Here is a 23857-nt window from a genome sequence, read left to right as displayed (position 1 = left end):
TGGAAAATGGCAGATAATACCGAGAGAGAGAGAGAGAGAGAGAGAGAGAGAGAGAGAGAGAGAGAGAGGGAGGGAGGGAGAGAAAGAGAGAGAGTGTGTGTGTCCAATTCCTCCATGCTGTAGTAGTCGTCCTTCCACACGAGTGCCACGTGCGAGGACTGAGGCTTGCAAACACATGTAACTGACCAATCCTGGGCAGGTCGGATGCTGATTGGTCGGATCAGGGTCCCATGAGCGCGCTAGCCTGCGCAGCGCAGCCAATGGGCGCTCGGCGTGGCTCGCACACAAGCGGGGCACGTGTAGAGACGCACATGCTGTCCCTCGCTGGAAAGTGAAGCGCTTAAAGAAAAAAAGGAAGGAAGGAAGAGAGGAGGGAAGCGGCGAGAAAAAGAAAGGCGACACAAATCAGTGTAGAAGAAATAGAACAGGTTGGATTTCAGAAACAGGGCGGTGAACTTTCTGATCAGAAAAAGCGACAGAGGAGCTCCGAGTTAAACGGAGGAAACGACAGCGGAGCTTCAGTTCTTCAGCCGGACGGTCTTCACCGCGAGAAAAACACAAGGTGAGGAAAAATAATTTATTATATTCCTGCAAAATCACATTTACCTCGAAAGTGACAACGAGTCTCTTCACTCCCACCGACACGGGCGGGTTAGCCTTATATCACAAAGCCTTATCTGTAAGTACGCTTGAACCTAAACATACAAACACTCCTGGCAGCTTCTAACAGCCCACCATCGCGGAGCAGACAGCGCCACAAACCCACATCGAGCTGCAGGGTGAAAGACTCGGTCTCACTTCTCGGGCGGTTCACACACTTATTTAATGTGGACATGAAGCCGCTTCTTTACGGCTCGTTTTGAGTTCCACATTTAAGCCTAAGTGTCGTTATTTGACTCTGTCGCCTGTGAAACTGTGAAAAACGGGCATGTTGAAGCAGAAACCAACATAAACACACGGCGCGCGCGCACATCCACTCTCTCTCTCACACACTCACACACACACACACACACACACACATATATATACATACACGGGGCTCTGAGACCCAGGCGTGTTTACTTTGTAGTGTAGAGTGTAGAAGTGAGCGCAGTGTTAGCTCAGTCTGTATAAAAGGACATTTCTGGTATGTTTAATCTTCCGGAAACAAATAGGCTCCTTATTTTTTTTTAGTTTTTATCTAGTGAGGCCTTGTTTTACTCGTGACCGTTGAGTCTGAGTTCTGAGCGGCAGATTTTCGGTTCCGTCAGCTCTGTGCTCGGTTTTCTAGCAACATTTATACGTTAAACTGCTGATTTCAGTAGTTTTTTTCCCCTCAAATGGACTCTTAAAGACTCTGCTGTTCGTGATTTATCTCGCTGCTGATGTGACCTTTGACCCAGTGCACGGTGTGTAGTGTGCTGTTCTTGCAAACTGTCTGAAACGAGTTTGTATACTGCCCTCAGTGTTTTGTTGGGTAATATACCACAGCAAAGCTATGATAAAAATTTAGAAACGTATGAAAAACACCCATTCATGTGTATGATGTGACATACCCCAAACACTGAAAAGAGAAAACCATACAATGGTTTAAAAAAATAGAAAAGGTTATAAATGTAATAAGAAACATGTTTTTTAGGATTAAAGGGAACATAAAAAAGGAAATATTATTAAAAAATGGATAAAAACAGAGAAAAATAATCTTAACAGGTCCGCATGTTTACACAAACGTATGTAATCTCGCGCATAAAGGCCTAATGAAGACAAAAGCTTACAGAAAATGAGCAGGCTAAAATAAGAGTGAAGAGAGAGAGAGAAAGTGGTGGGGTGAGAGCACCTGCCCTCTAACAAAGACTTGGTCAAAGCAGTTATATGCAAATCATATGTAAATTAGACAATTTACATATATGATTGCTAATTCATCGTTACTAATCAGAACTAATAGAAATTTGGATGAGCTCAGAAACAAACCTGAACACAGTGTCGGTGGTAAGATTGAGACGACAAAGGTAGTGTTTCTCAAGCGCATCCTAATGACGTCAGCAGCTTCGCTCTCAGTCAGGCCTAAGGCCTTGAAGATTCCTGAATGATCCCCTTTCACCCAGTTATACCATGATGGAAAAACCCAGTTCCACCTCCTGAACCATAGACCACCTCCAAGTCTGGTGGCATAGATTGGAGATTGGCATAAATACTAAGTCCTGATCTTACAGCCCTAAAGGTCAGAGAACTATATTCCTTTGACTTAGGGTGTGGCTTGTACTGTGCTGCTCTTATAAACTGTTTGAAATATGAGTTTACTGAGAAACATGAGTGTACTTTTCTCAATGTGAGAATGGAGTCCTGCGAAGAGAGAAAAAACAGGTAGGTTTTTCTTCCTGCTAATCCCAGTCTCAGGCACTTTTGTCCTCTCCCTTTGTTTTCTAAACTGTACGTTGATGTCCTCTTGCTTTCACATGGTGTTTCCTCCTTTTTTTTTCCAGGAAAGTGATTTAATTCTCTATCGCTGCTTATCCTATACGCCACACTCACACTTGTGTTATTTCAGCCTGTTTCCTGTCTAATCTCACCCTTCTGTTTGAATCAGAATGCTTCAGTAAACATGTGACAAACTCAACTTTATCACCTTTTTATCTGCGCTCCTGTGTCTTCAGTGATGCAGTCACTTGGCAGTTCCTCTGAATGGCCGTCACAAGCCGCCCTCTCTTCCACCACGCGCTTTATGTTCGGTGAGAGCGACCAGACGGAGGATGACGTCTCATCTGAGGCCTCTTCAGAGGGAGTTGTTGAGGCTGGTTTGGGCAAGTCCAGCCCTGCGCCCTTCGCCACGGAGCTCCCACAGAGTCCTGAGCCACATTCAGACTGTGGAGATCAGCGAAGTTCCACAGCTGAGAGCGACCAGACAGCGCACTGCCACAGATCCCCAGCATATGGTGGTTTGACCTCTGTATCGGCTACTCGGGCTCCGACAGAAGGAGACTTGGCCTTTTCTCGCAAAGTGAGTCATCAAGTCACCCTTCCATTAGTACTAAGCAGTATTGATAAAATTCAATACCAGAATTTCTTTTTAAGTTTATCACAATATTAGGTATTATTTAAGTTTTCATTAATCAAGTTAATGACTTCATGCTTCCTGAGTACTGCTGTTCTATTCTAATATATCTTACAAGTCTGACATAACTTGCTTTGATTACAGAGTAAACATTACAGAGAAATTCCACGTGATTCTTCAAACATTCTGCATAGCAAAGTTGTTGAAATGTAAACAGAGTCGTTCATAGTGGTTTGTGAGATGATTCATTGTAGAGAAGCTTACTGACTGATTTCTTTACAGTGGTGGTGATAAGAACCAGAGTTTGCAGTGTTTACTACACAAATATAGCCATTTTATTTATAGTCCAAAACCACCTGTATGCCTACATGTGACTTCTGAGTTTTAATATGTAATGTTGATGTAACATAGTGGTAAATCATGTGCATCCCTGCCATGAATGTTGTTAATTGTCTTTGGCCAAAACTGTATCTGAACTATCCTAAAACAATTTCTTGGACATCAGGCAGCATAATTATAACATTTTCAGGTAACAACCATCTGTGAGGGAGCTTAAATACTTTATTTACTTTAGTCTTTAAATGACTTTGGTTTACATCTAAACCACGTAATTATACAAGAAATTGGAAAAATGAGTGGAATTCCCCTTTAAGTAGACAAGAAGGCACGTTTCTGTGAAGGAAATATACTATTTATTTATCTTTTATATAACTGTTCTTCTAAAACAATATGAAGCACCAAGCAAATAACATACATTACAGTTAACAAAGTTTTTGTTCTCCATCAGAACTGCTAAAACTATAAATCAATGGGCCTCTTTCACCAACCGTTCTTAAGAAGAAATTTCTTCTTGAAACCCACTTTCACAGTTTTCACGAAGATTCTGACAACCGCCAGTGTTTTTGGGATTTGTTTTTAAGTAAGAACAGAATCTACACTCACTCAAGAGCACAAAGCTTGTGAACAGTTCTGTCACTGAAAAACACGACATGAATTTGACAGATTTTTTAAGACCATCTCAAGAACAAATGTAAGAAAAACGTAGGAAAATATTGGTGAATGAGGCCGATTATTATGTGACACCAAAACCAGTACAAAAGATGGCACCACCACTACAAAAAATCGCGATGTTGAAAAATAATTGTTGACGTTTAATATGTCGACGACATATGACAATATATTTCATTTTCATATGGCTTGCTTCCGTTTACATTAGACTTGTGGGGCCTGTGGGAAATTATTCTAAAGTAAATGTTTGTCTGTTAGTGGATGTTGGTGCACATGACAGATTCTGAAAGTCTTTGATCTTTCTCTTAAGAGCAGCTCATCATGCCAGTAATCTTTCTCTTGCTTTCAGTGTGCAGAGCTGAGTGGTTATGTTAGGCCACTGCTGGAGCTGCTAAATGGATTGAAAACAGGGAGATATGACAAAGGTAAGTGCCTGTGTGTGTGACAAGATCTATGGAAATGACATACAATGGAAAAAGTAGTTGCCCCCTCCTAATATCCTCTGTTATTATTTACACTTACAGTTACACTAACTAGTTTCAGATTCTCATACTAAATGTAATATAAGAGCAAGGAGAACACAAAACAGTTTTTAAATTATTATTTCACTCATTGAAGGAAAAAGGTTTTGCAACACCAGTGTCATGCATATGAAAAAGTAATTGCCCCCAAACTTAATAACTGATTTAACTGTGCCACCTTTAGCAGCAAAACCTGCTACCAAATGCTGCCTACAACTGTAGATCAGTCTTTTTGACCTGCTTTTCTTTGCGGAATTGCTCACTCAGCCACATTGCAGGGCTTTCAAGCATGTACTGCCTGTTCTGTCACAGCATCCCATTGGAGTTCAAGTCAGGACTTTGACTAGGCCACTCCAGAACCTTAATTTTATTTCTCTTGAGTTGTTTAGAGGTGGGCTTGCTCTTCATCTTTTAAATCATTGTCTTGCTGCATAACCCCATGGTGCTTCAGCTCCAGATCACAAACCAAGGACTGGGCAATCTCCTGTAGGATTTTCTGGTACAGAGCAGAATTCATGGCTCTGTCAATTATGGCAAGTCACTCAGGCCCTGAATCAGCAAAGCAGCCCCACACCATCACACTACCACCACCATGTTTGACTGTTGGTATGATGTTCTTATGGTGGAATGCTGTGTTAGCTCTAAGCCTGTTGTAATGGGATCCCTGTCTTCCAAAAAGGTTCACTTTCAACTTGTGTGTGTATATATATACAACTTTCTCATCTATTTTAGAATTTATTTTGATCGCTGCATAGTGTGCTGTTTGTTGAGACCTCTTAGCCTACTTAATATTCATGTTTTGTTTATGTAGTTTTTAATTTAACCATGTCTGGCAGTAATGAAGCTGCTGCATGTCTAGTTTAATTGATCCATTCGTCAACTACATTTGAATAATTGGTTGATTGAGTAACTAAGGGGGTAATTATTTTATCGCATAGAATCAGTTGGTGAAATTTAAAGACTGAGACAAGTCTGACAAATATGCCAAAACATAAGAAATCAGGAGGGGACAAATACTTTTTCATTGTAAATGAAGGTATTTGCAACTTTCTAGAACATATAAGCTAAAAAATTAACTTCTAGTTATTTCTTTAGAATGATGACATCCGTCTCATTGACAGGTCTGAGCACATTCCAGCAAAGTGTTGCCATGGACAGATTGCAAAGGATTGCTGGGATTCTGCAAAAACCTCATCTAGGGTATGCTGCCTTATTTTTGTTTAAACATTTTAACAAGAATCTTTTAAAGAAAAGAGCTTCAAACAACGGAATACATTAGCTGTTGAAACTCATCTCCAATCCCCCCTTCATACACACACACAGGGAGAAGTATCTGCGCACGCTTCTGCAACTGGAGATGATGTTAAAGGTTTGGTTTCCTCACGTGGCATCCTGTGACCCTAATTCCACCCCACTGTCCCAAAACTCCACTGCCAGCACTCAACCACGCTGGCATCAGAACCAGCTGCCCATGAAGGTAAAACATAGTCATAACCATTCAAACAGTGGAGATGCTGACAATTGACTGTTAATTCAAAGGTTACAGTTGAGAAGTAGCTAGTTTATTCAGTCATATATAGTAGAGTTTTGATAGATTTGTACTTCGAAAAGATAATACTTTGAATTAATTACAGTACTGTGCAAACCTTTAGGTACCTGAGGAAATAAATTACAATTAAAAGGCAGTTTATCTCCCTGATGATGCTACAGCCATCAGTGGCCAGGGGTCCAAGAGCGCAAAATTGACCTCACTCTTTGAGTGGGTAGGATGGCCTCCCTCTCATGACCCAGCTCCATGCTAGCCAGTGCAGGCAGAACAGATAATAGAACGGGCGGTTGGCACTTTCCTCCGAGTGTGTTCAGCTGTCCAATGACATTGCATTAGCAGGAGTTTGAAAAGATGCAGTGGCACTTCACAGGACTCTCAGGAAGCCTGTGCTAGCCTTCACCCTCCTAGCACTGGTGGCATCATATAATGCGTCCCAACTAGTGGGTGGAATTGGATATGTCTAAATTGGGGAGATAACTGGGGAAAAACGCAATTTATCTGGGTGGTAAGTAATTATTTTCTTAGAAAAATACAAATATTATAATAAATACAAATAATTTTAATAGAAAATGAGTGATTTTATTTATGTCAAAGTGTCTCTCCTCATAGAAGCCCAGTATTATTTATAGTTGTTTTGGCTAATCAGTATTTAAAGATATTAAATCTAGAGTGCTTTTGATAGAATTTAACAAATCCATGTGATGGCTGGGGACATCTAAGGAACCATGCTTTGTTCTTCAAAATAGTTCACAGGATATCAACTACTTTCTTGAAAATAAGACATTTACTGCATTTATGGTAAGTTTACATATCTCAGAAGTTATGCTTATGTTTTTACTGGCAAAAACACACGTACTGCTGAGATGAACGGTTTAAACAATTTACTTAGGTGCCTAAAAATGGTGTATACTGTATATTAGTTGGTGTGCATTTTAGTCTTTACCATTCAGTTGCTGATTCATTTTCTGGTGACAGCATGGCCTTAGGTATACTATTATTGACTATTCATCCTTAGAGATGTAGATGTTTATATGCTTTATTTGAACTAAAATGTATTTGTAGACTTACAGTGTTATGCTTCATGTAATCATGGAATAGTGGTATCAAAATGATAATTAAGATGTAAATTATCTTATATGCATTTGCATTCTCTAATAAAGCATTTGAAATTGCATTACCAAAGAGAACACCAAGATAGAATAATGACAAATTTCAAATGTAAAAAGGGAAACAGCACCTCTTCTCTTTACAATTGCATATTCTAACCTACTGCACTCAGCCTCTCAGTGCATTTGAAAATACATTCGACCAGACTGCATTTTCATTTCCATAGACTTTCACCTGTCAGTAATCCTGTTATGGCGGGGCTTTTCTAGCTTGGTGTTCTCTTTGATAATACAGTTTCAGATGCATTATTAGGACAGATATTGAGTACAAATGAAAATAAAGTAAATTAAATTTAATTATCATTTTGACAGCACTATTGCTTAATTACATGAAACATAACACTGTAAGTCTACAAATACATTTTAGGGCATCTGTAGTTGCACTAAGACCAGCTGTGCAGAAACATCTGGAAAGATGTGCTTTATCATAATGTGTTTTGTGTTGTAATGCACCAAATATGTCATTTTATGCTACTGAAACATATTTGGATGTGAATTGCTTCACTGACAGCAGCCAATAGATCTCCCATGCTGGACTCACTTTGAGAAGAGTGCCTAGTTAATGCTATGGTTTTTCAGCTGTCTGCAGGGTAAATGATTTACTTGGACATGCTTGGAATGTAATCTTGGTCTAGAAGGAGTCTGCTTTAACTTTTAGCTGGGATAGGAAACGGTAGGAAAGCTAGTCTGTTTTTCAGCAAAAAGGTCTTCCTACAAATTTGCTGAGTGCATGACCGATCTAAATGATCCAGTGAAATTTATCTGATAAAATCCCAAGCTTAATACATCCTAAGGCTTGTTACTCATTTACTCTGCAAAACTCAGAGACCACACTTTCATTTATTTAATTTCCAGTCAGAATGGCCCTTATGTACAATGTATTAATTTTTCAGCATCAAGATTGCGCATTGAACAGAAAACTACACAAAAACAACTAAACTCAATATTTAGTGTGTGACCTTGCCTTTATTACAGCTTCCACTCTTTTTGGGATAATTACTTTCAGTTTTCCGCTTAAAGTTCAGTCTCGCAACTTCATTTTGGAATATAAATTTAGATTAATCAGCCTAATAAATTTTACTTCATATCTCAGATATTCAGTTTCATTGTTCTAGTGCAAATGTTCTTATTTTTCTTTCTCTTTCCTTTTCTTAGTAAGGATTTCTTGACAGCTATACATCCTTTCAGACCCACAGCATTGAGTTGTCTTCTCACAGTTGAAGGATAGACAGCAACACCTGTGGAGTTTTTTCAGATGTGAAGCAAGAGTGGAGCTTAGATTTCTAGAAAGGTTCCTTCCAGACGACTTTGTGACACGAAATCCTCGTCTGTTCTACTTACTGGAGCCACCACACCACACAGTCACGCTGTAACTGGCACTAGTGCGTGCGCGCTTAGCACAGCTACTGCACGGCTTTGGGGAGAGTGGGGCGTAAGAAAAGTAGAAGAGAGAAAGTGGATCATAACATTTGCTTATCAGAGACAAACTTCCGTTTTGTTTTTTTTTTTAGAAAAACACAACAAACCCAAATGACTTTTTACTCTTATTTTTAGGTGTGCTGAGGCTCAATCTAGGTGTGCTTGAGCACCCCTGAAAAAGGGGGTAGACACGCTTAGGTGGTAGCTATTGTCCAATATTAGAAATTTGAAGTAGATGGGAGTTGAATATGGTAAACACTGGGAGTAAATTGAGGGGAAAAGGCAGATTTTGTGCACAGCATTAATGCATTTAGAGGCCACTTGTTGCAAGTGTGCTTAACTTAATGATTAATGAGGCATTCTCTACTCTTGCTCCAAGTGTATAAAGTCCACATGAATCCTCAAAGGAAGGTTTCACTTTGTCTTCTTACCCCATATGTAGTCTATAAACCCAGACATGTTTGATGCAGCTTTAGTTTTACACTGGAGCTATGAGGCTAATGTAGACCCTGGACGTGGATATCCAGCCAAAGGGCATCCAGGTGCACACCAGTACGCAAGATCTGGAACAGGCAGTGGTGGACTGCCAAGCCATTCCCAAAATCCTACCACAAGCAACGAACTGCGGTAACTTTAATATATGCTGTTGGAGCTAGAATTACCATGGCTGCTGTCACCAGACTTGCCCTCCAAAGGGTCCCCACCTGTGGGTCCTATTCCATTATGGGTACTGTTCCATAATTCCTAGTTCAGGTGTGAAGACGGCAGGCTTTGAACACTGTAATTTTTTCAAAGTAAATGCTCCAGATCCCGGGTATAGGGCATCTGGGGGGCGCCGGTAGGCAGAGTCTGGGACAGGCTCGCCTCGCGGCAGACCATCAGCCCACTCCCAAAATCCAACTACAAGCTTTTTAACTGCAGCAACTTTAATTTCTGCTGTTGGAGCTGGAATTACTGCAGCTGCTGGCTCCAGACTTATGCTCCAATGGGTCCTCATTTACGGTTTTAGGACACACTCATTCTGATCACAGGACCTCTGAAGCTCCATCCATCATGATTAGTGAAAGTGCATCACATACTTGACATACCTGACATTTAGGCTTTAAGATGAGTGCTACACAGTTTTTATTTATGTCATGTTTTCTGTATTCTTATGCTTAAATCATGTCCTGCAGTGTAATTTGATTCCTTCTGTGATATTTTAGGCATATTATTTGCGCTGTGCTTATTGGTGAGGTATAGTCTTCTATTGCTTGTTATTTATGTTAGTGCTGTAGCTCTAGTGCTAATCTAAAAGAAGCAAACTTCTTATATCAAACATGACTTGGCTGATAGATACCAAGCATTGCCATATGTTAGCATTTCTTATTAATTTTACTGCTTCCTTTTGTTCAATTTAACTATTTGTATAGAAAGAATGGCCTTGATTGGTTCAGATAACCTTCAAAAAAAGGGATAACTGCTTCAGAAAGTGCACTATTGGCGCTGTTGTGAATATGTTTAGGTGCTAGGCAGAACTGCAATGCAGTACCTAAGAAAATTAGATCAAACTGACCTCTGTGTATCATAGACTGCATCGTGACCTACCCATCTACTGAATTTATTAAAAAAAATGAATCCACTGATTGTCTCGGATTTTCATGGAACTGAGGTGGCAGCCCTACTGATAGACTACATTTGTCTCATCTGTTACTTTAAGCATCCAGATAAGGATTTGCTGAGTGCTAAGAGATACTAGGAGAATCTGCAGTTACCAAAAAAAATTTCCTTGCAAGTGAAAAAGAAGGAGTCTTTGGTCTGAACATGTAGTGAGGCCTGTGTTACATGGGGCTCTTGGCTAGATTTCATTAAAATATTCATACCCTTTTTTTTTAGTCCCGCTCCCACAGAGAATATCTGCACCGTTTGTCCTGCTCCCGTCCGCAGACCTTTATAACAGGTTTCCAACTATGTTAGTCACGACTGAAAATGACAGCCAGTCTTACTGTCTAAAGGCTCTGTCGTTTCTGTAGCTTACAAGAAAGTAATTCATGTGATTCATGTGATGGGTTGCTTTTTCTAAGTCATTTAGAATGTCTGTGGCTTCATGTTCCTTCACCCTCTCAGCTTGGTAGCATCGTATGATGGGGGAGATCTACCTAACAGGTGGGGTGAGATTTGACAATGAGTAATTCACATTGGCAATGAACAAATTCGTTACAGTCAGTCCATGTGAATCCCCCTTTTTTCCTACTTTTTGAGTCTTAGGATCTTTGGACATGGCTGTTCTGTTCTTGTGCTTGCAATGTACTGCCATGCCTGCTTGGCTTTTTTTGGTCAAATATCTGGATACAAAACCCCAGAGTCCAAAAGAGCACAATTAGCCCTGCTCTCTGGGTCGGTGGGGTGGTTTATGTACTCTCTTCTGTTGATCAGACTGGTGCTGGCCAGTCATGGGTGTGTGCCATCTCACGTACACACAGTTTTGCAGTTGCGACATTCCACCAAACAATGTTGTAGGGCAGCTGAATGTAAGTGAGCAGCAGTTTGAAAGGTTATGTTTAGGGTTTCATGTGTTTCTATGGAATTAAATGCCTGCCTTGACTATCCCAGATTGTTGGTACTGGATGAGTAACAACATACAACTAATACAGAGGACATACATTTGCAAAAAAAGTTGCACATTACACGTTTGCCATTTGGTCATTCTTACAGCCTGTTATTTTGCAATACAATATTGACCCTTAGTACTTATTTATAGTGACATTTTGGTTAGTGTTATAAAATTTAATAGTAAGTACATATGTATTTATAATAGTCTAAGTTTATTCGTTAGAACACGCAATTTTCAATGGCACAGAATGTTTATATCTGGTTGCAAGCTCACAGTGGCGGATCCAGTTTTCCAAAGACTTGCCAACAAGCGGTCCTGTATGCCAAAGCTGTTATTTAGTTTAAAACAATAAACAGCCTATACTGATTTATATAATTGTCATAAAACCTCAATTAATTCGTCATTTTTACCCTGTATAATATGTAAAAAGTGGTTAAAAATGTGAATCAGAAATCACAATGCATTTTTGTTTCATGACATATTCCCAAGTGAAACGTTACGTTAGGGAGAGTCTCTGAGCCAGTTCAGCGTTTTTTGTCCTATGATCTGTGGGAGTGGTAAGAGGGATAGGTGACACATATTATTGGTTAATGTTGTTCCCTGCAAGCTGGTGCACGCTGATATAATCAGACCTAAGATGTTTTGCAGACAGCAAAGGTCATTACATTTCAATCAAATATTACAGAAAAACAAGAATTTTGTCTTTTAAATGAAATTATAATCTTGCTTAATATGACCAAAAAATGGCCATTTTTTGTTTCCAGTAGACTCTTAAAGGTATTTATATGGCATCTGTGCACAGCTGTGAGTTACCCTGTAAAACAGGGATAAAAAATGTTAAAAGTCAGCAGTGTCAAGTCAGACTTCGCAGGAGTTTTTTGCACCACATTGCACAAATTAATGTATTAATGTCACTTGCATAAACTCCAGAAATATGCATAGACTTGATGTTCAGGTCTCAAATGTGAAATGAACATTATTCTCATGAAGATGACTCTTTCAGCATGCTCGCAATCATCTGATTCATCCACGAGGGGAAGGGGTATGAAGCACACCTGATGTGACAATGTTCTTCTGCACATTGTGTGTAATTACACATTTCCACCAGAGAGGTCTCCAAATTTCCAAAACATGCATTGTATGGCTTTAAGTGATGGACGAGCATTCTTTTAAAGTAAACACCCACAAGTCATTACATAAGATCATACAAACACAGCACATGGTTTTGATGAACAAGAACTAAAGACACTCACCATGTCCCTCAAGGTTAAAGGTTGGGTTCTTTACATTGTTTAATTCATTGTTTAATGCCAAATTTAATTTTGAACCATGCTGTCTGTCTTTTTTTCCCCCGACTCTCTTTCAGAAACGTCGATTAAGTTGGTCTGACTCAGAATCTCAAAGCCCGGCCCCTCCAAACTGCAAACTCTTTCGAGACAAAGAGCCAGAACAGAGTCCCTGTCTGACCACCTCTAGCGCACACCCAAAAGAAGACACAGTTTCTAGATGCCAAGGACCAGTGATTTCAGAGTCAGAAGGTATCCTTAACCCAGAAACAAGCAGCCGCAGCCTATCAGAGCATGAGTTTTTCACATGTATGTCTGAGTCAGCTAGAAGGGGTAGTTTATCTTCACTTGTAATACATCATACCTCCACAGGTGGGAGCTGCTCAGACACACAGGATTGTTCCATTTCTTCCACCACCTCTGCTTCAGACTCGTGCCAGACAACTGGAAGACAGGAGGCAGCAGTTCCCTTCCACACCCACGATCAGGTTCAAGGTGTGAATGGGGTTGAGCCAAAAAGGAGAGCTGGTAGGAAATCTCATATGTCAGAAAAGCCAAGCACGTAGCATTAAGCAGGTCCTTTTTGCTAAAAGGAAGGAATTTTTCAATCCACTGATATCCACTGATGTTGGGAACTCGTCGCGATTCACGAAGTGTGCTGAAATGACAAACAACACAGCAAAAGGTGTTGAAAGCACCAAGGTCATTATGATCCCACTGTTCTGCCATATGTAGTAGAATAGAATGTTTCTATGAAAGTCCTGTGCTGAACTTCCCTGAAAGGCTGTGATAATGCCTTTTACGGTTTCCAGGGAAGTGGCTGAACTTCGCTTCAGTAATTGTACTTCAACATCTTGAGCAGCGAAAGGAGTCGCTGAAACACATGAAAAAGATTCTGGAACTTTCTGCCGTTACTGCCATTAGATGCTTTACCTGCCATAGACTTCACCCATTTGCTGCCATGACAAACTGGGCAATCTAAGGAAGATCACAAACCACCTTAACCACCTTCAGCTGGAATTGTAAACCACCACATTGAGTGCAAAACAAAAGGACAGATATGAAAGTGTAGATTTTGTTTAAAGGAAAAAAAAAACCTAAAAGTTGATTTAACAGCAGGTTTTTAAAATTGATTTCTTACTTGAAGACACTGGACTCACTGAAAGCCTTAATCCCAAGAGCCAGTACACCTTTACTGAGCAGATTCCTTTACCATAACTTGATGTGTATTTATTCAGTGGCAAAGAACATAATTTCAGTTATTTTAAAAGGTGTGACAAGTGGCTGTTGTGTAATGTTTTAGTGTAATATGAAATATGGAGGACATTGTGGCGTGAGACAACTTTCATTGTCAAATACAACTTGCACATGTATAGTGTACTGCACATCTTAGTGTCTTTTAATGGGAGGTTTCACTATTTATTTGCACATTTAAAAAGATATGTTGTGTTTTTTTATTTCAAAAATTTGAAACCATTGTGCTTGAAAAAGCCAGTTGGTTTAGTCACCTTCTGGGCAAATTAAACTTTTTACAACATATATAACCTATATTGTTTTTTTTTAACTGATAAGATTAACTATTAAAGCACACATTAAACTTGATACACATTGGAATCTTTTTCTTCATGCAGGACCATGCTAATGGACCGATTTTACATTTGTAAGCAAGCTCTGGCCAAAGAGCACGGCTTTAAGAATTTCAGTAGGAGTCAAGAGGTATTGTACGTTTATCGTCCAGAACTCCACACTGTTTAAAGGTGAAATCAGGGGTCTGTCTCATGAAGCAGGATTTATGGCTTAGCCATCTTATTTGCTTAATTTAATCTAGATTAATCTAGAACCCTAGATTTTCTGTCTCTTGAGAGTGGATCACTTTTATAACAATGCTCTCACCATAGCACGTTATGCTGCAATCCTGTCCTAAACTTTGGGAGTTCAGGTCATAAACAGCGCTTGGACCAATCAGGGCTGAGCTTCTGACCAATCAGGGACAGGTTTCTGATGGAGACGGGGCCCCTTTGAAACATTTGTGGCGTAAATCATGCTGATAACATAGGAAGCAAATCATAATACATCAATATCAAGAACATAAACCCAGTAAGCAAACATGGGCAGTGGCAACTTTTTCCTTTTATAAATTACTTTTATGTCTGCATGAGAGATTTTTTTTTTTTTTTCTTCTTTGAAAAACAATCCACTCAGCAATGTCATGTGCTCACATACACATGCAGGATTAATTAAAGCTTAAGTCTCTAAACCTGGGTTAACAGAAAAAAGTTAAATTAGATGTTTCAAAATGTGTATGTATTTTAAGATGTAAACAATGTACAAACCCAGTTCCAGAATAGTTGGCCAATAAAACAGAAAGCAGTAATTAGTCAATTCTATTTGATTGTATTAAATTGAAAATGGTACAAAAACATTTTCACTTTATGAACTTTATTGTTTTTGTGAATACACACTTATTATAAAATTTGATGACTGCAACACATTTTAAAAAGTTGGAACAGGAGCATGTTTTCCACTGTTCCATCAGCTTTCCTTTTAACAGTACTTAATCTTTTGGGGACTGAAGACACAAACCTTTTTTGAAATTGTAATTTCCTTCAGCTGTGCAACCATATGGGGCATTCATTGTTGTATTTTGCACACATTTTCAATGGGAGGCGATTCAGGACTGCAGGCAGGCCAGTCTAGCACCTGCACTGATTCCATGATTGGAATGACTGCAGTGATTCCATGATTAGAATGATGATTGCATCTGATTATGCAGCCCTGCTGTTGTAACACATGCAGAATGTGCCTTGGTGTTGTCCATGCTTATTTCAAGATGACATCCCTGAAAAAGACAGCACCTAAAAGGCAGCATACGTAGTTCCAGAATGTGTTCAGCATTAATGGTGCATTCGCAGATGTGCAGATTACCGACTAATACCTTTTCCCCATACCATGACAGACCCCGACTTTTGAACTCTATGCTGATAACAATCTGGATGGTTCTTTTCTTCTTCAGTTTGGAGAACATGACATCCATTATTTCCATAAACAGTCTGAAAGATTAACTTTTCAGACCACAGTACATGTTTCCATTGTGCATTTCAGATGCATTTCAAGCCCAGAGAAGTCGGCGGTGTTTCTGTACTCTGTTCACAAATGACTTCTGCTATACATATTACAGTCCTAACTTGCATTTGTGGATGCAGCGACAGACAGTATTTGTCGACAATGGTTTGTCAAAGTGTTTCCGAACCCCTATGGTGATATCCATTATAGAAACATGTTGGTTTTTAATGCAGTGCCATCTGGGGGATCAAGGGTTCTATAACATTCAGTTGTGGTTTTCAGCCTTGCTGCTTACACACAGTGTAAGAGTTTTATCTGAATTCCCCACATTTTTTGATGATGTTATGCACTGTAGAGGTTGAAATACCTAAAATCCTTGTCACTTGCTGAGGAACGTTATTGTTAAACTGTTGGGTTTTTTTCTGATACATTTTTGTCAGAATGATAAGCCTTGACACATTTTTTTTTTCTCTTAAAGCACTTGGTCTTTTTCTTTTAAACCCAAGCATGACATGCTCAAGATAATCTTTTATTTTTATTTTTTTATGATTTATTTTTCTAGTCTTACATTGGCCCTGTCTCAACTTTGGAACATGTTCTAATCATCAATTGCAGAATGAGTGTACAAAAAACAATGAAGTTAATTTGATAAAACATTACACATGTCTTTGTACTGTTTTCATTCAAATACAGGTCAAAATTTTATTTGCATTTCACATACTGTCCCAACTTTTTTGGAACTGGGTTTGTAATTTAGGGTGGTTTGATGTAAAATGATGCATTGTAGAGAAACAGTAGTGCTGATAGAAACCTGGGGAATTTTATCTTTTTTGGGCAGTATTTTGCCGTACAATGGTCTGTTTGTTTGTTTCCCCATGAAATGATTTTCAAACTATATTTTAAGTGAAAATCTTATCTCAGAACGATTGTGAAACAATGTTTCAGGCATCATGTAAGTAGTAGTAAATCTGACAATATAGCTCCAAGGGAACTGTTTAGCCTTATATAGTGTATCTCTCCAAAACAATATCTCAGGCATCATGTAATGTATTTATCATTTCATGTAATAACTTTTATGCGAGGGGATTTTTAGAAGCATTAAATTCTTCAGACATCAGGTTCCTATTACCATCACTGTGAATAATTCTCGGTTTCTCCAGAACAGAGCATTTCATGCTGAACCACTCTGAATGACTTTGTTTCCATCGCATTGATTGAATTATACAAAGATTTAGGAAAATTGGGTGGAACTGCCATTAGTCAATCCAAACATGTCTGCATTTGTTATGTTTTGTGAAGCTGAAACTTAGTCAGGAATGTGCTTTGTGAGCTCATGCCCTCTCAGGATTAAACATTAAGGATAAAACTTTTCAGTAGGATGCATAATTCAAGGTACATTTTTAACACCTAAATAGCACATAAACAGTGCTGAGTGTAGCAATATTAAAAGGAGAATGTGACATTAACAATTTTGGAATTGCATCTTTGAGGGTGAGTGTCTACACGAGTTGGAACGTGTGCAGCGTTTAATGCCTCTGCAGGCGGCTTATGGGATTAACTGTTTTTGCGTAGTGTGTATCTGTTACACATTAGTGTGAGGTATTGTGCTAGGCAGATATTGCTTCCCTGTTTCTTTCATTTGGATAAACCTCATTGTACAGTACAGTATACTGTCATGTACAGTACTTTATCACTCATTCTAATTGTAATCTTTTATATCTTAAAACATGTTCCATCTTCCCCTGTAAGTTATTCCTTTCATTGTACTGAAATTGTTTTTGTTGGTTGTTAAAAAGTTTTACAAAAGTCTGTTTTCATATGATTAAATGTTTACTTGTTTCTGAAGTTTGTGTGGTGTGCTTCCACCAATGCTGTGATGTCAGTGAACTGTTACGTGTTGTACAGCCTGCTCAGGCCGCCGCAAATGTGCATGAGTGTAGACTGAAGAGGAGCCTCATCTACCAGGTCTCTCCTTCCTCTTCTGCAGCCTTCACTTGGACTTCATGTCCCATGTTGGTTCCAGAGGTGGGTAGTAACTAGTTACATTTACTCAAGTAAAATGTTGATGGTTTTCAAATCATAACACTTTTACTTCTACTCAAGTACATAAGTGAGTAATGGAATCTACTTTTTTACTCAGATACATTTTAGCCATTCATATTTAGTTAATAACTCCTTTATTGGGTTTAATGTCATTGTTATGTTGGTGACAACATCTGCACTTTGTGATTGGTCACATCTTTAGCTTTTTATTTTAGACCAAAAGAACCCCAAAAAGAGAAGAATAGAGCCACACAATCTTCAGATCCTCTGTTGATGGATGATGAATTCACTAAGAAGATCCACCACAGCTCTATAATTCGCGCACTAATTTAGTAGTTTTTAGACTTGATACTTCCTTTCAAGTTGTTTTTTTTTTGGGGGGGGGGGGTTGCTTTCACTTTCACTTGAGTCATTTTACCTTAGTATTAATACCTCAAAGTCAAACTTCATTTATATAGCGCTTTTTACAACAGCTGATGTCGCAAAGCAGCTTTACCGAAAAATCCAGGCCCGAGCCCGCATGAGCAAGCCAATGGAGACAGGCAAGGAAAAACTCCCTAAGAGCAAGATGAAGAAACCTTGAGAGGAACCAAGACTCAAAAGGGGAACCCATCATCCTCTGGTCGACGCTGAATAGCAAACTAACAAAAGAGCAATATGAACTGAGAATAAGTTTTTAATGTTAGTATAAAATATTAAAATGCAGAAAAGGGGAAAAGCAGGTCAAGCAATGGCTATGATTAAATAATTTGAGTCTGTCCAGCCGTAGCATCAACAGGAGGGTCAGCGGCATGCGGGTGAGGTTTGCCCAGCATTGTACAGCAGGAAGCTCCATGGTGGTCAATAACTCTGGTTGGTTTCTAGCTAACACGAGAAGGGTAGAAACAGTACTGAAAATTCATACTTAAGTACTGTTACTGTAGTGATAATTCTAGTAAATGTATAATAAAAGAAAGCACACAAATAAGAGTAAATAAGTTGTTTACTGAAAAACTACTTGAGTGACTTACTTTTTTCTACATCTGTACTCATAATCTGAGTTCACTTAGCTACATCATTGGAAATCATTGGAAATCTGCACAAGTAAAAAAATAATAACTAAAGCCAAACATGATATTACATAGAAAAAAAACTGAGACTGATCACAGTGTGCTCTGCTAGTGCACATTTACACACATTTTTGTGTACTGTGGTAAGGCACAAGGTTTGCATTAAACTACATGCTTTTTGTGGTCAGATGATTATATAAGGCTTTTTAATGTATCTGTTTTCAGTAAAGTAGTTTAGAATCCCTGAAAGGCTCTGCAGGGTTTGTTATTGTATAATAAATTCTATTTTTTGTTTGGTCAAAAAAGTGATTGAGTCAAAATAACAGGTAGAATACTTAAATAATAGTGTCACTTTTAGTGTTGGCCATGCTGCTGTCCTTGAATGTTAGTAACGTTAATAGATGTGAACCCCTGAGAAGTAGCAGTTAAAGCTGTGTGTGTAGTGTACTGTGACATTTTCATGTCACTGGCTTGGCCTTCATGACAGTGGCATGTGGGAGTGATATAAAAGCCCTCTAGTGTTATATGAGAGTCATTACAGTGATACTAAATGGTAAAAGTAATTTAATATAATTGTTTTTCTCACCCCATGCAGAAAAAAATGTGCTCCATTTTCATATGTGAAATGTTGGTTACATACACTTTACACACACAATGTTTTATTACAAAATGCAAATCCAAGAAGTGAATTGCCATGGCTTAAACATAAACGTACATCGGCTCAGAAGAAGACGCGGACAACATGGCATGATTGGGCAAACGCTCTTTTAATTTCAAAAAAGGCACAGTAACAGACAGCAAGAAACAGCTCGACACGAAACCACTGGACAAACTCATACCAAAGCCTGCCCTCCAGCAACACAGTTGACTACAAATAAACTAACTACGCTAGCAACCAAACAACAACAACAATACAACAGCAACAACAACAAATGTCTCCATTTTACACTGGGAGTGTGGTGGCTCCTGAGAGCCACTTAGCATGGCCACACCCCCTAAGCTCCTCACAGCAGCGTAGTGCATGGCAGACGGCACAGTAATTTTTGAGTCCTTTTTTGACTTTAAGGATGCCTTAGACACAAAAAGGCTCGGCAGGATTACAGTGAAACATGACAGTGTAGTAAACCTCACTTTACTACATTACTGTTGACACGTGACAGCACAGTGTACTGGTCTAAGCCAACGCTTAGTGATTCGAGGCAGTCATTATAGTGCAATTCTAATTTGATGCTGGTTGTTGAGTAACTGTCTTGGAAAGTTAATCAACAAACAGGGTGCTTGTTTCAACCCAACTACCATCCTCCAGAAATAATTTGTAGACTTTTAATTTATGAGAACCTCTTCGAAATTCAACACCTTTTGGCCTAAAGTCATTTTATGTCACGTGTACGTATGACCATCAGCTGCTGTTAGGGCCGTAATCCTGCATAGGTTAGTTTCTTTTTTTGTGACTAAGGCATCCTTTAAGTAAAAAGTATTGCAATACAAACCAATTACCTTTGAGCTTTGGTATTTCAGTTCTATAAAATGTCAGACATTACAACTGTAATTAGTGCTATACTGCTTTTTGAAAATGACATTAAAATGTAATAAATTATGACCGAAAGATGAGTTTTAAGTGCAAAGAATAGAAAGTTACAGCATATATATGTAATTCATGAAGGAAATGCTGACAATGTCAATGATAATAAAAAAAAAATAAAATAATAATAATAATAATAATAGCTAAGCTTATACAAACACCTGTGACAAAGTGAAAAGGTGTAAAGCCATTGTCTACTCATTTTTAACTACTCGTCACAAACCAGAGAGGGCAGCGTGTTGAATGAGCATCTGCAAACAGGTCCATCTCGGCTCCGCCATGCATGTTCCATATTATCTGAACTACCTCTGAAATTAATCTCCAATTTCCCTGAAAAATCTTATGACTGGAAAGCGCATTGGCTGCTTGATTGATTGCCCCCTACATTGTTGATGTGGAACATTGTGATTATTGTCTGTTTGAGCAAGAACATGTTTGCATGATAGGTTTGACGCAAAGCATGCCAAGGTCAAGAGGGCTACGCTTAACTGAAGCTCGTTGGCATTATCTAACTGGTAAGCACTGGCCCACCTCCCGCTTATGCCCTGGCTGTTCCAGACACCTCAACCTATGAGGGAAGCATCTGTGGTGATCACCACTCTGCGTGATGGGTTCATGCCTAGATGTACACCATTGGTTAGAACATCCAGACTTCTCCACAGTCTTGGGCGCATACACATTGACAGGTAATTCTGACCAAGGTGTGTCTGTGTCGAACTGGGTGGAGTCGAAGGTGTATAACGCAAATTTGGAATGGCCGCAGTCACAGCTGACCAAGCTGAATGACTGCGCTGCTGCAGTCAGCATGCTGTGCAAGTGAAGCACTCCAACATACTGTAGGCTTTTGCTATTTATGACCAGTGTCAGCCTGAACAGAACTGCTTGGGCTATCCCTGGATCAGAAATCAACATGGCCCAAAGACTCGTCTGATGTGATGTGGCAGACCTTGATGGACCATTACAAACTGATGAAATGTTGACATGTGAACTCTAGTACGTTCAGTGGAATGTGCAACTTGTGACAAACCAGCTGTAGCGGAGTGAAAAAGACCCATGAAAAATTACACTGGGGTGGGGGAGGTGGAAGCGAGGAGGGGTGGAATGGTGAGGTAGCTGTCGGGCCTTATCTCTCCTACTTGTGGCATGTTTCAGATGCCTGTGTCCGTCTCCCTAAGGCCTCTTTCACTGCAGGGCCGAAAAGTTGGCCATGTACCAGAAACAAGGACCTCATATTAGCACAATGTGGTCTGAAAGTGGAGACTGGGCAAACCACACCTGCCTTCATGTACAAGTCAAAAGTCCCAAGAACTCACAAGGACTCACTGTGACAAGTAGACAAAAGCAGTCTTTATGACAACTGCCACCTACTGAAATAAGCCTTTATAAATGCTTTTGTAGGTTTATGTCAGTTGTCATGAACAGCTTATGTAATTTTCAAGAAGCCTTATGAACTTGACCAAAAGTAAAAAGTTTTATTTGAAAAGATACGTATATGCAATGATATATGCCGAAATTGGCAGAAATTGCAATTGTAGTGTGATTTAAATTTTTGACCATATTGCCCACGACTACTGGAGTCCCAGTGTCCTGCATAGTTTAGTGTTTTCCCTACTCTAGCGCATCCACTTCAGCGAAACAAGGGGTTGTTAATGAGTTGATTTGTTGGATCAATTGTCTTGGGAGTATGTAAGCGTGTTGGGAATATGTAAACGGCCCAAAGCCATTACATATTTACTGTCTTTCATTATAGTGACGTTCACAGTTGAGATAATCTCAGCTAATGTTTAAGGCAATGTTGCTCCTGTTGGATGGTAGTAATTACTGACACGTGCCCAAATTACCCACTCTGTTCCTCATACAGCCACTCTCTCACTATAGAGTGACTAAATATCATTGTTCTATTCCTCCTTAAAAATACATTCATACCCTTGTGCCACAGAGTCTGTTGGAGCTGAGAATGGTCTTAGTCTAGTCCTTTAGAAAGTTCCACAAAGTTCATTTTTTCCCCTTAATCCAATGTTAGTTGATGAGGCAAAGTATGTTTGATGCCTGAATTTTGTTTCTTTAGTTTTGCACTTAATCTCAGGTTAATGTAGCTAACAAGTAATGAAACCTTATGACCACCAATTACTTTGCATAAATCATCACACATTTGCCTCAAACTTACAACAGAAATTCTACAGTAATCTACTGTATTCCTTAAATACAGCACGTTGTTGTAAAAAAAAAAAGGTGCATCCTGGAAACACGTCAAGCTGCTTGTCAAACAAATTAAAATGTTGAATTTTACAGTAATTAGCTGTTATTTTTAAAATATATTTGGAAAGTGCTTTTTGCAGTCTTGAGCATTCTTTTTTCTGAATATTGTTGTAATGGTCATGGAGCTTCCCAGCATTCCCTGTGGTTTTATTTTTGTTAATTTTTCTTTTATATTTTATTCTACAGTTAATTTTACAGGAGTTTTTGTAACACTGTTTTTAGCTATCCAAAGTACTTTTGCCCAAAAACTCTCAAATAGATTTTTTTGCCAAACTATTCCTACAACCTCGGTTCCTAAGAGTAGAAATAATGAAGTGTGGCGCCTCATGAGAGCCATCTTGCATGGCCACACTCTCCGAGCTCCCCATGGCAGCGTGGCTTGTGGTGGACGCCGCAATGACTTAAAACATTAATAAAACCTCTACATTTTGGTCCATCCTGGCCAACTATGACTACAGTTTAATATCCCTTAAAATACATTCATTAACATGTTTTAAAATTCTTCTTATTATTGGATTAATGTGTGAATACATTTAACATTTAATGCTTCAAACATCCTTTGTAACCTCTTCATGTACAAGCCAAAAGTCCCAAGAACTCACAAGGACTCACTGTGACAAGTAGACAAAAGCAGTCTTTATGACAACTGCCACCTATTGAAATAAGCCTTTATAAATGCTTTTGTAGGTTTATGTCAGTTGTCATGAACAGCTTATGTAATTTGAATGAATCAACCATTATAGGTTAAGAAAATGTACAGCTTACCTCCCACAACATCCAAAACTCAGCCCTGTCACCTGAACATGTTCCCCCTATCTGAAATATTCTTCAAGTCACATGTTCAACCGGAATTAAAGATAATCTGCATTTCTGGAAGATCAAAAGAAAAAGGAAAAAAATAGCTCCTTATTTTTCCTCTATTTTCAATGTATTTTAGTGAAATTGACTCTTGAGGCCACTTTGAAACCAGTGTTACTCAAATTATAGATTAAAAGTAAATGATTAATTTTATGTAAAGTGTTAGAATGTCACTAATGTCTTCGTACCTTGAGCGTGTATGCAGTTAACCACATTTATTTATCAATATTTGCTAATTTTATGCTCAAAACTACACCCAGTCACTCAAGCCATCATCCAACAAACGAAAAAAGAGATTGTGCTTGAGTTGGGTTAATACATTTGAATAGTTAAATGCTTTATTAAGATTAATGTTGAAAAATAATAAAAAATGTAAATAAAGTTACAAGGACTAAGTGGCACCCCAGTCATGTAATCACCCATACAGTTT

At 38.9% G+C, this 23857-nt stretch overlaps 1 protein-coding gene across 2 annotated transcripts; it reads left to right on the top strand.

Moving 5' to 3' along the window:
* Nucleotides 1-281: 281 nt before the first annotated feature.
* Nucleotides 282-13968, top strand: ciarta (circadian associated repressor of transcription a). Of its 2 annotated transcripts, XM_036567186.1 has the most exons (7): nt 283-562; nt 2634-2977; nt 4389-4464; nt 5682-5760; nt 5884-6037; nt 12654-12825; nt 12946-13968. In XM_036567186.1, the coding sequence occupies exons 2-7, from the start codon at nt 2636-2638 to the stop codon at nt 13137-13139; spliced, it is 1017 nt and encodes a 338-aa protein (XP_036423079.1). In that variant the 5' UTR covers nt 283-562; nt 2634-2635; the 3' UTR covers nt 13140-13968. The 2 variants fall into 2 exon arrangements, with proteins under 2 accessions (XP_036423078.1, XP_036423079.1); XM_036567185.1 differs by having other exon boundaries at nt 282-562; nt 12654-13968.
* The last annotated feature ends 9889 nt before the right edge of the window (nt 13969-23857 follow it).

The sequence above is a fragment of the Colossoma macropomum genome, unplaced genomic scaffold (assembly GCF_904425465.1).
Source record: "Colossoma macropomum unplaced genomic scaffold, Colossoma_macropomum, whole genome shotgun sequence".
NCBI classification, from domain to species: Eukaryota; Metazoa; Chordata; class Actinopteri; order Characiformes; family Serrasalmidae; genus Colossoma; species Colossoma macropomum.
This window is presented reverse-complemented; position numbering and strand designations above follow the sequence as displayed.

What these genes read in the sequence shown, in the direction of transcription:
- ciarta (XM_036567185.1), top strand. Translation starts at nt 2,636, where the DNA reads ATGCAGTCACTTGGCAGTTCCTCTGAATGGCCGTCACAAGCCGCCCTC. An exon ending in CTGCAAAAACCTCATCTAGG is followed by an intron (nt 5,761 to 5,883) that starts GTATGCTGCCTT and finishes ACACACACACAG; the next exon opens with GGAGAAGTATCTGCGCACGC. An exon ending in AGAACCAGCTGCCCATGAAG is followed by an intron (nt 6,038 to 12,653) that starts GTAAAACATAGT and finishes ACTCTCTTTCAG; the next exon opens with AAACGTCGATTAAGTTGGTC.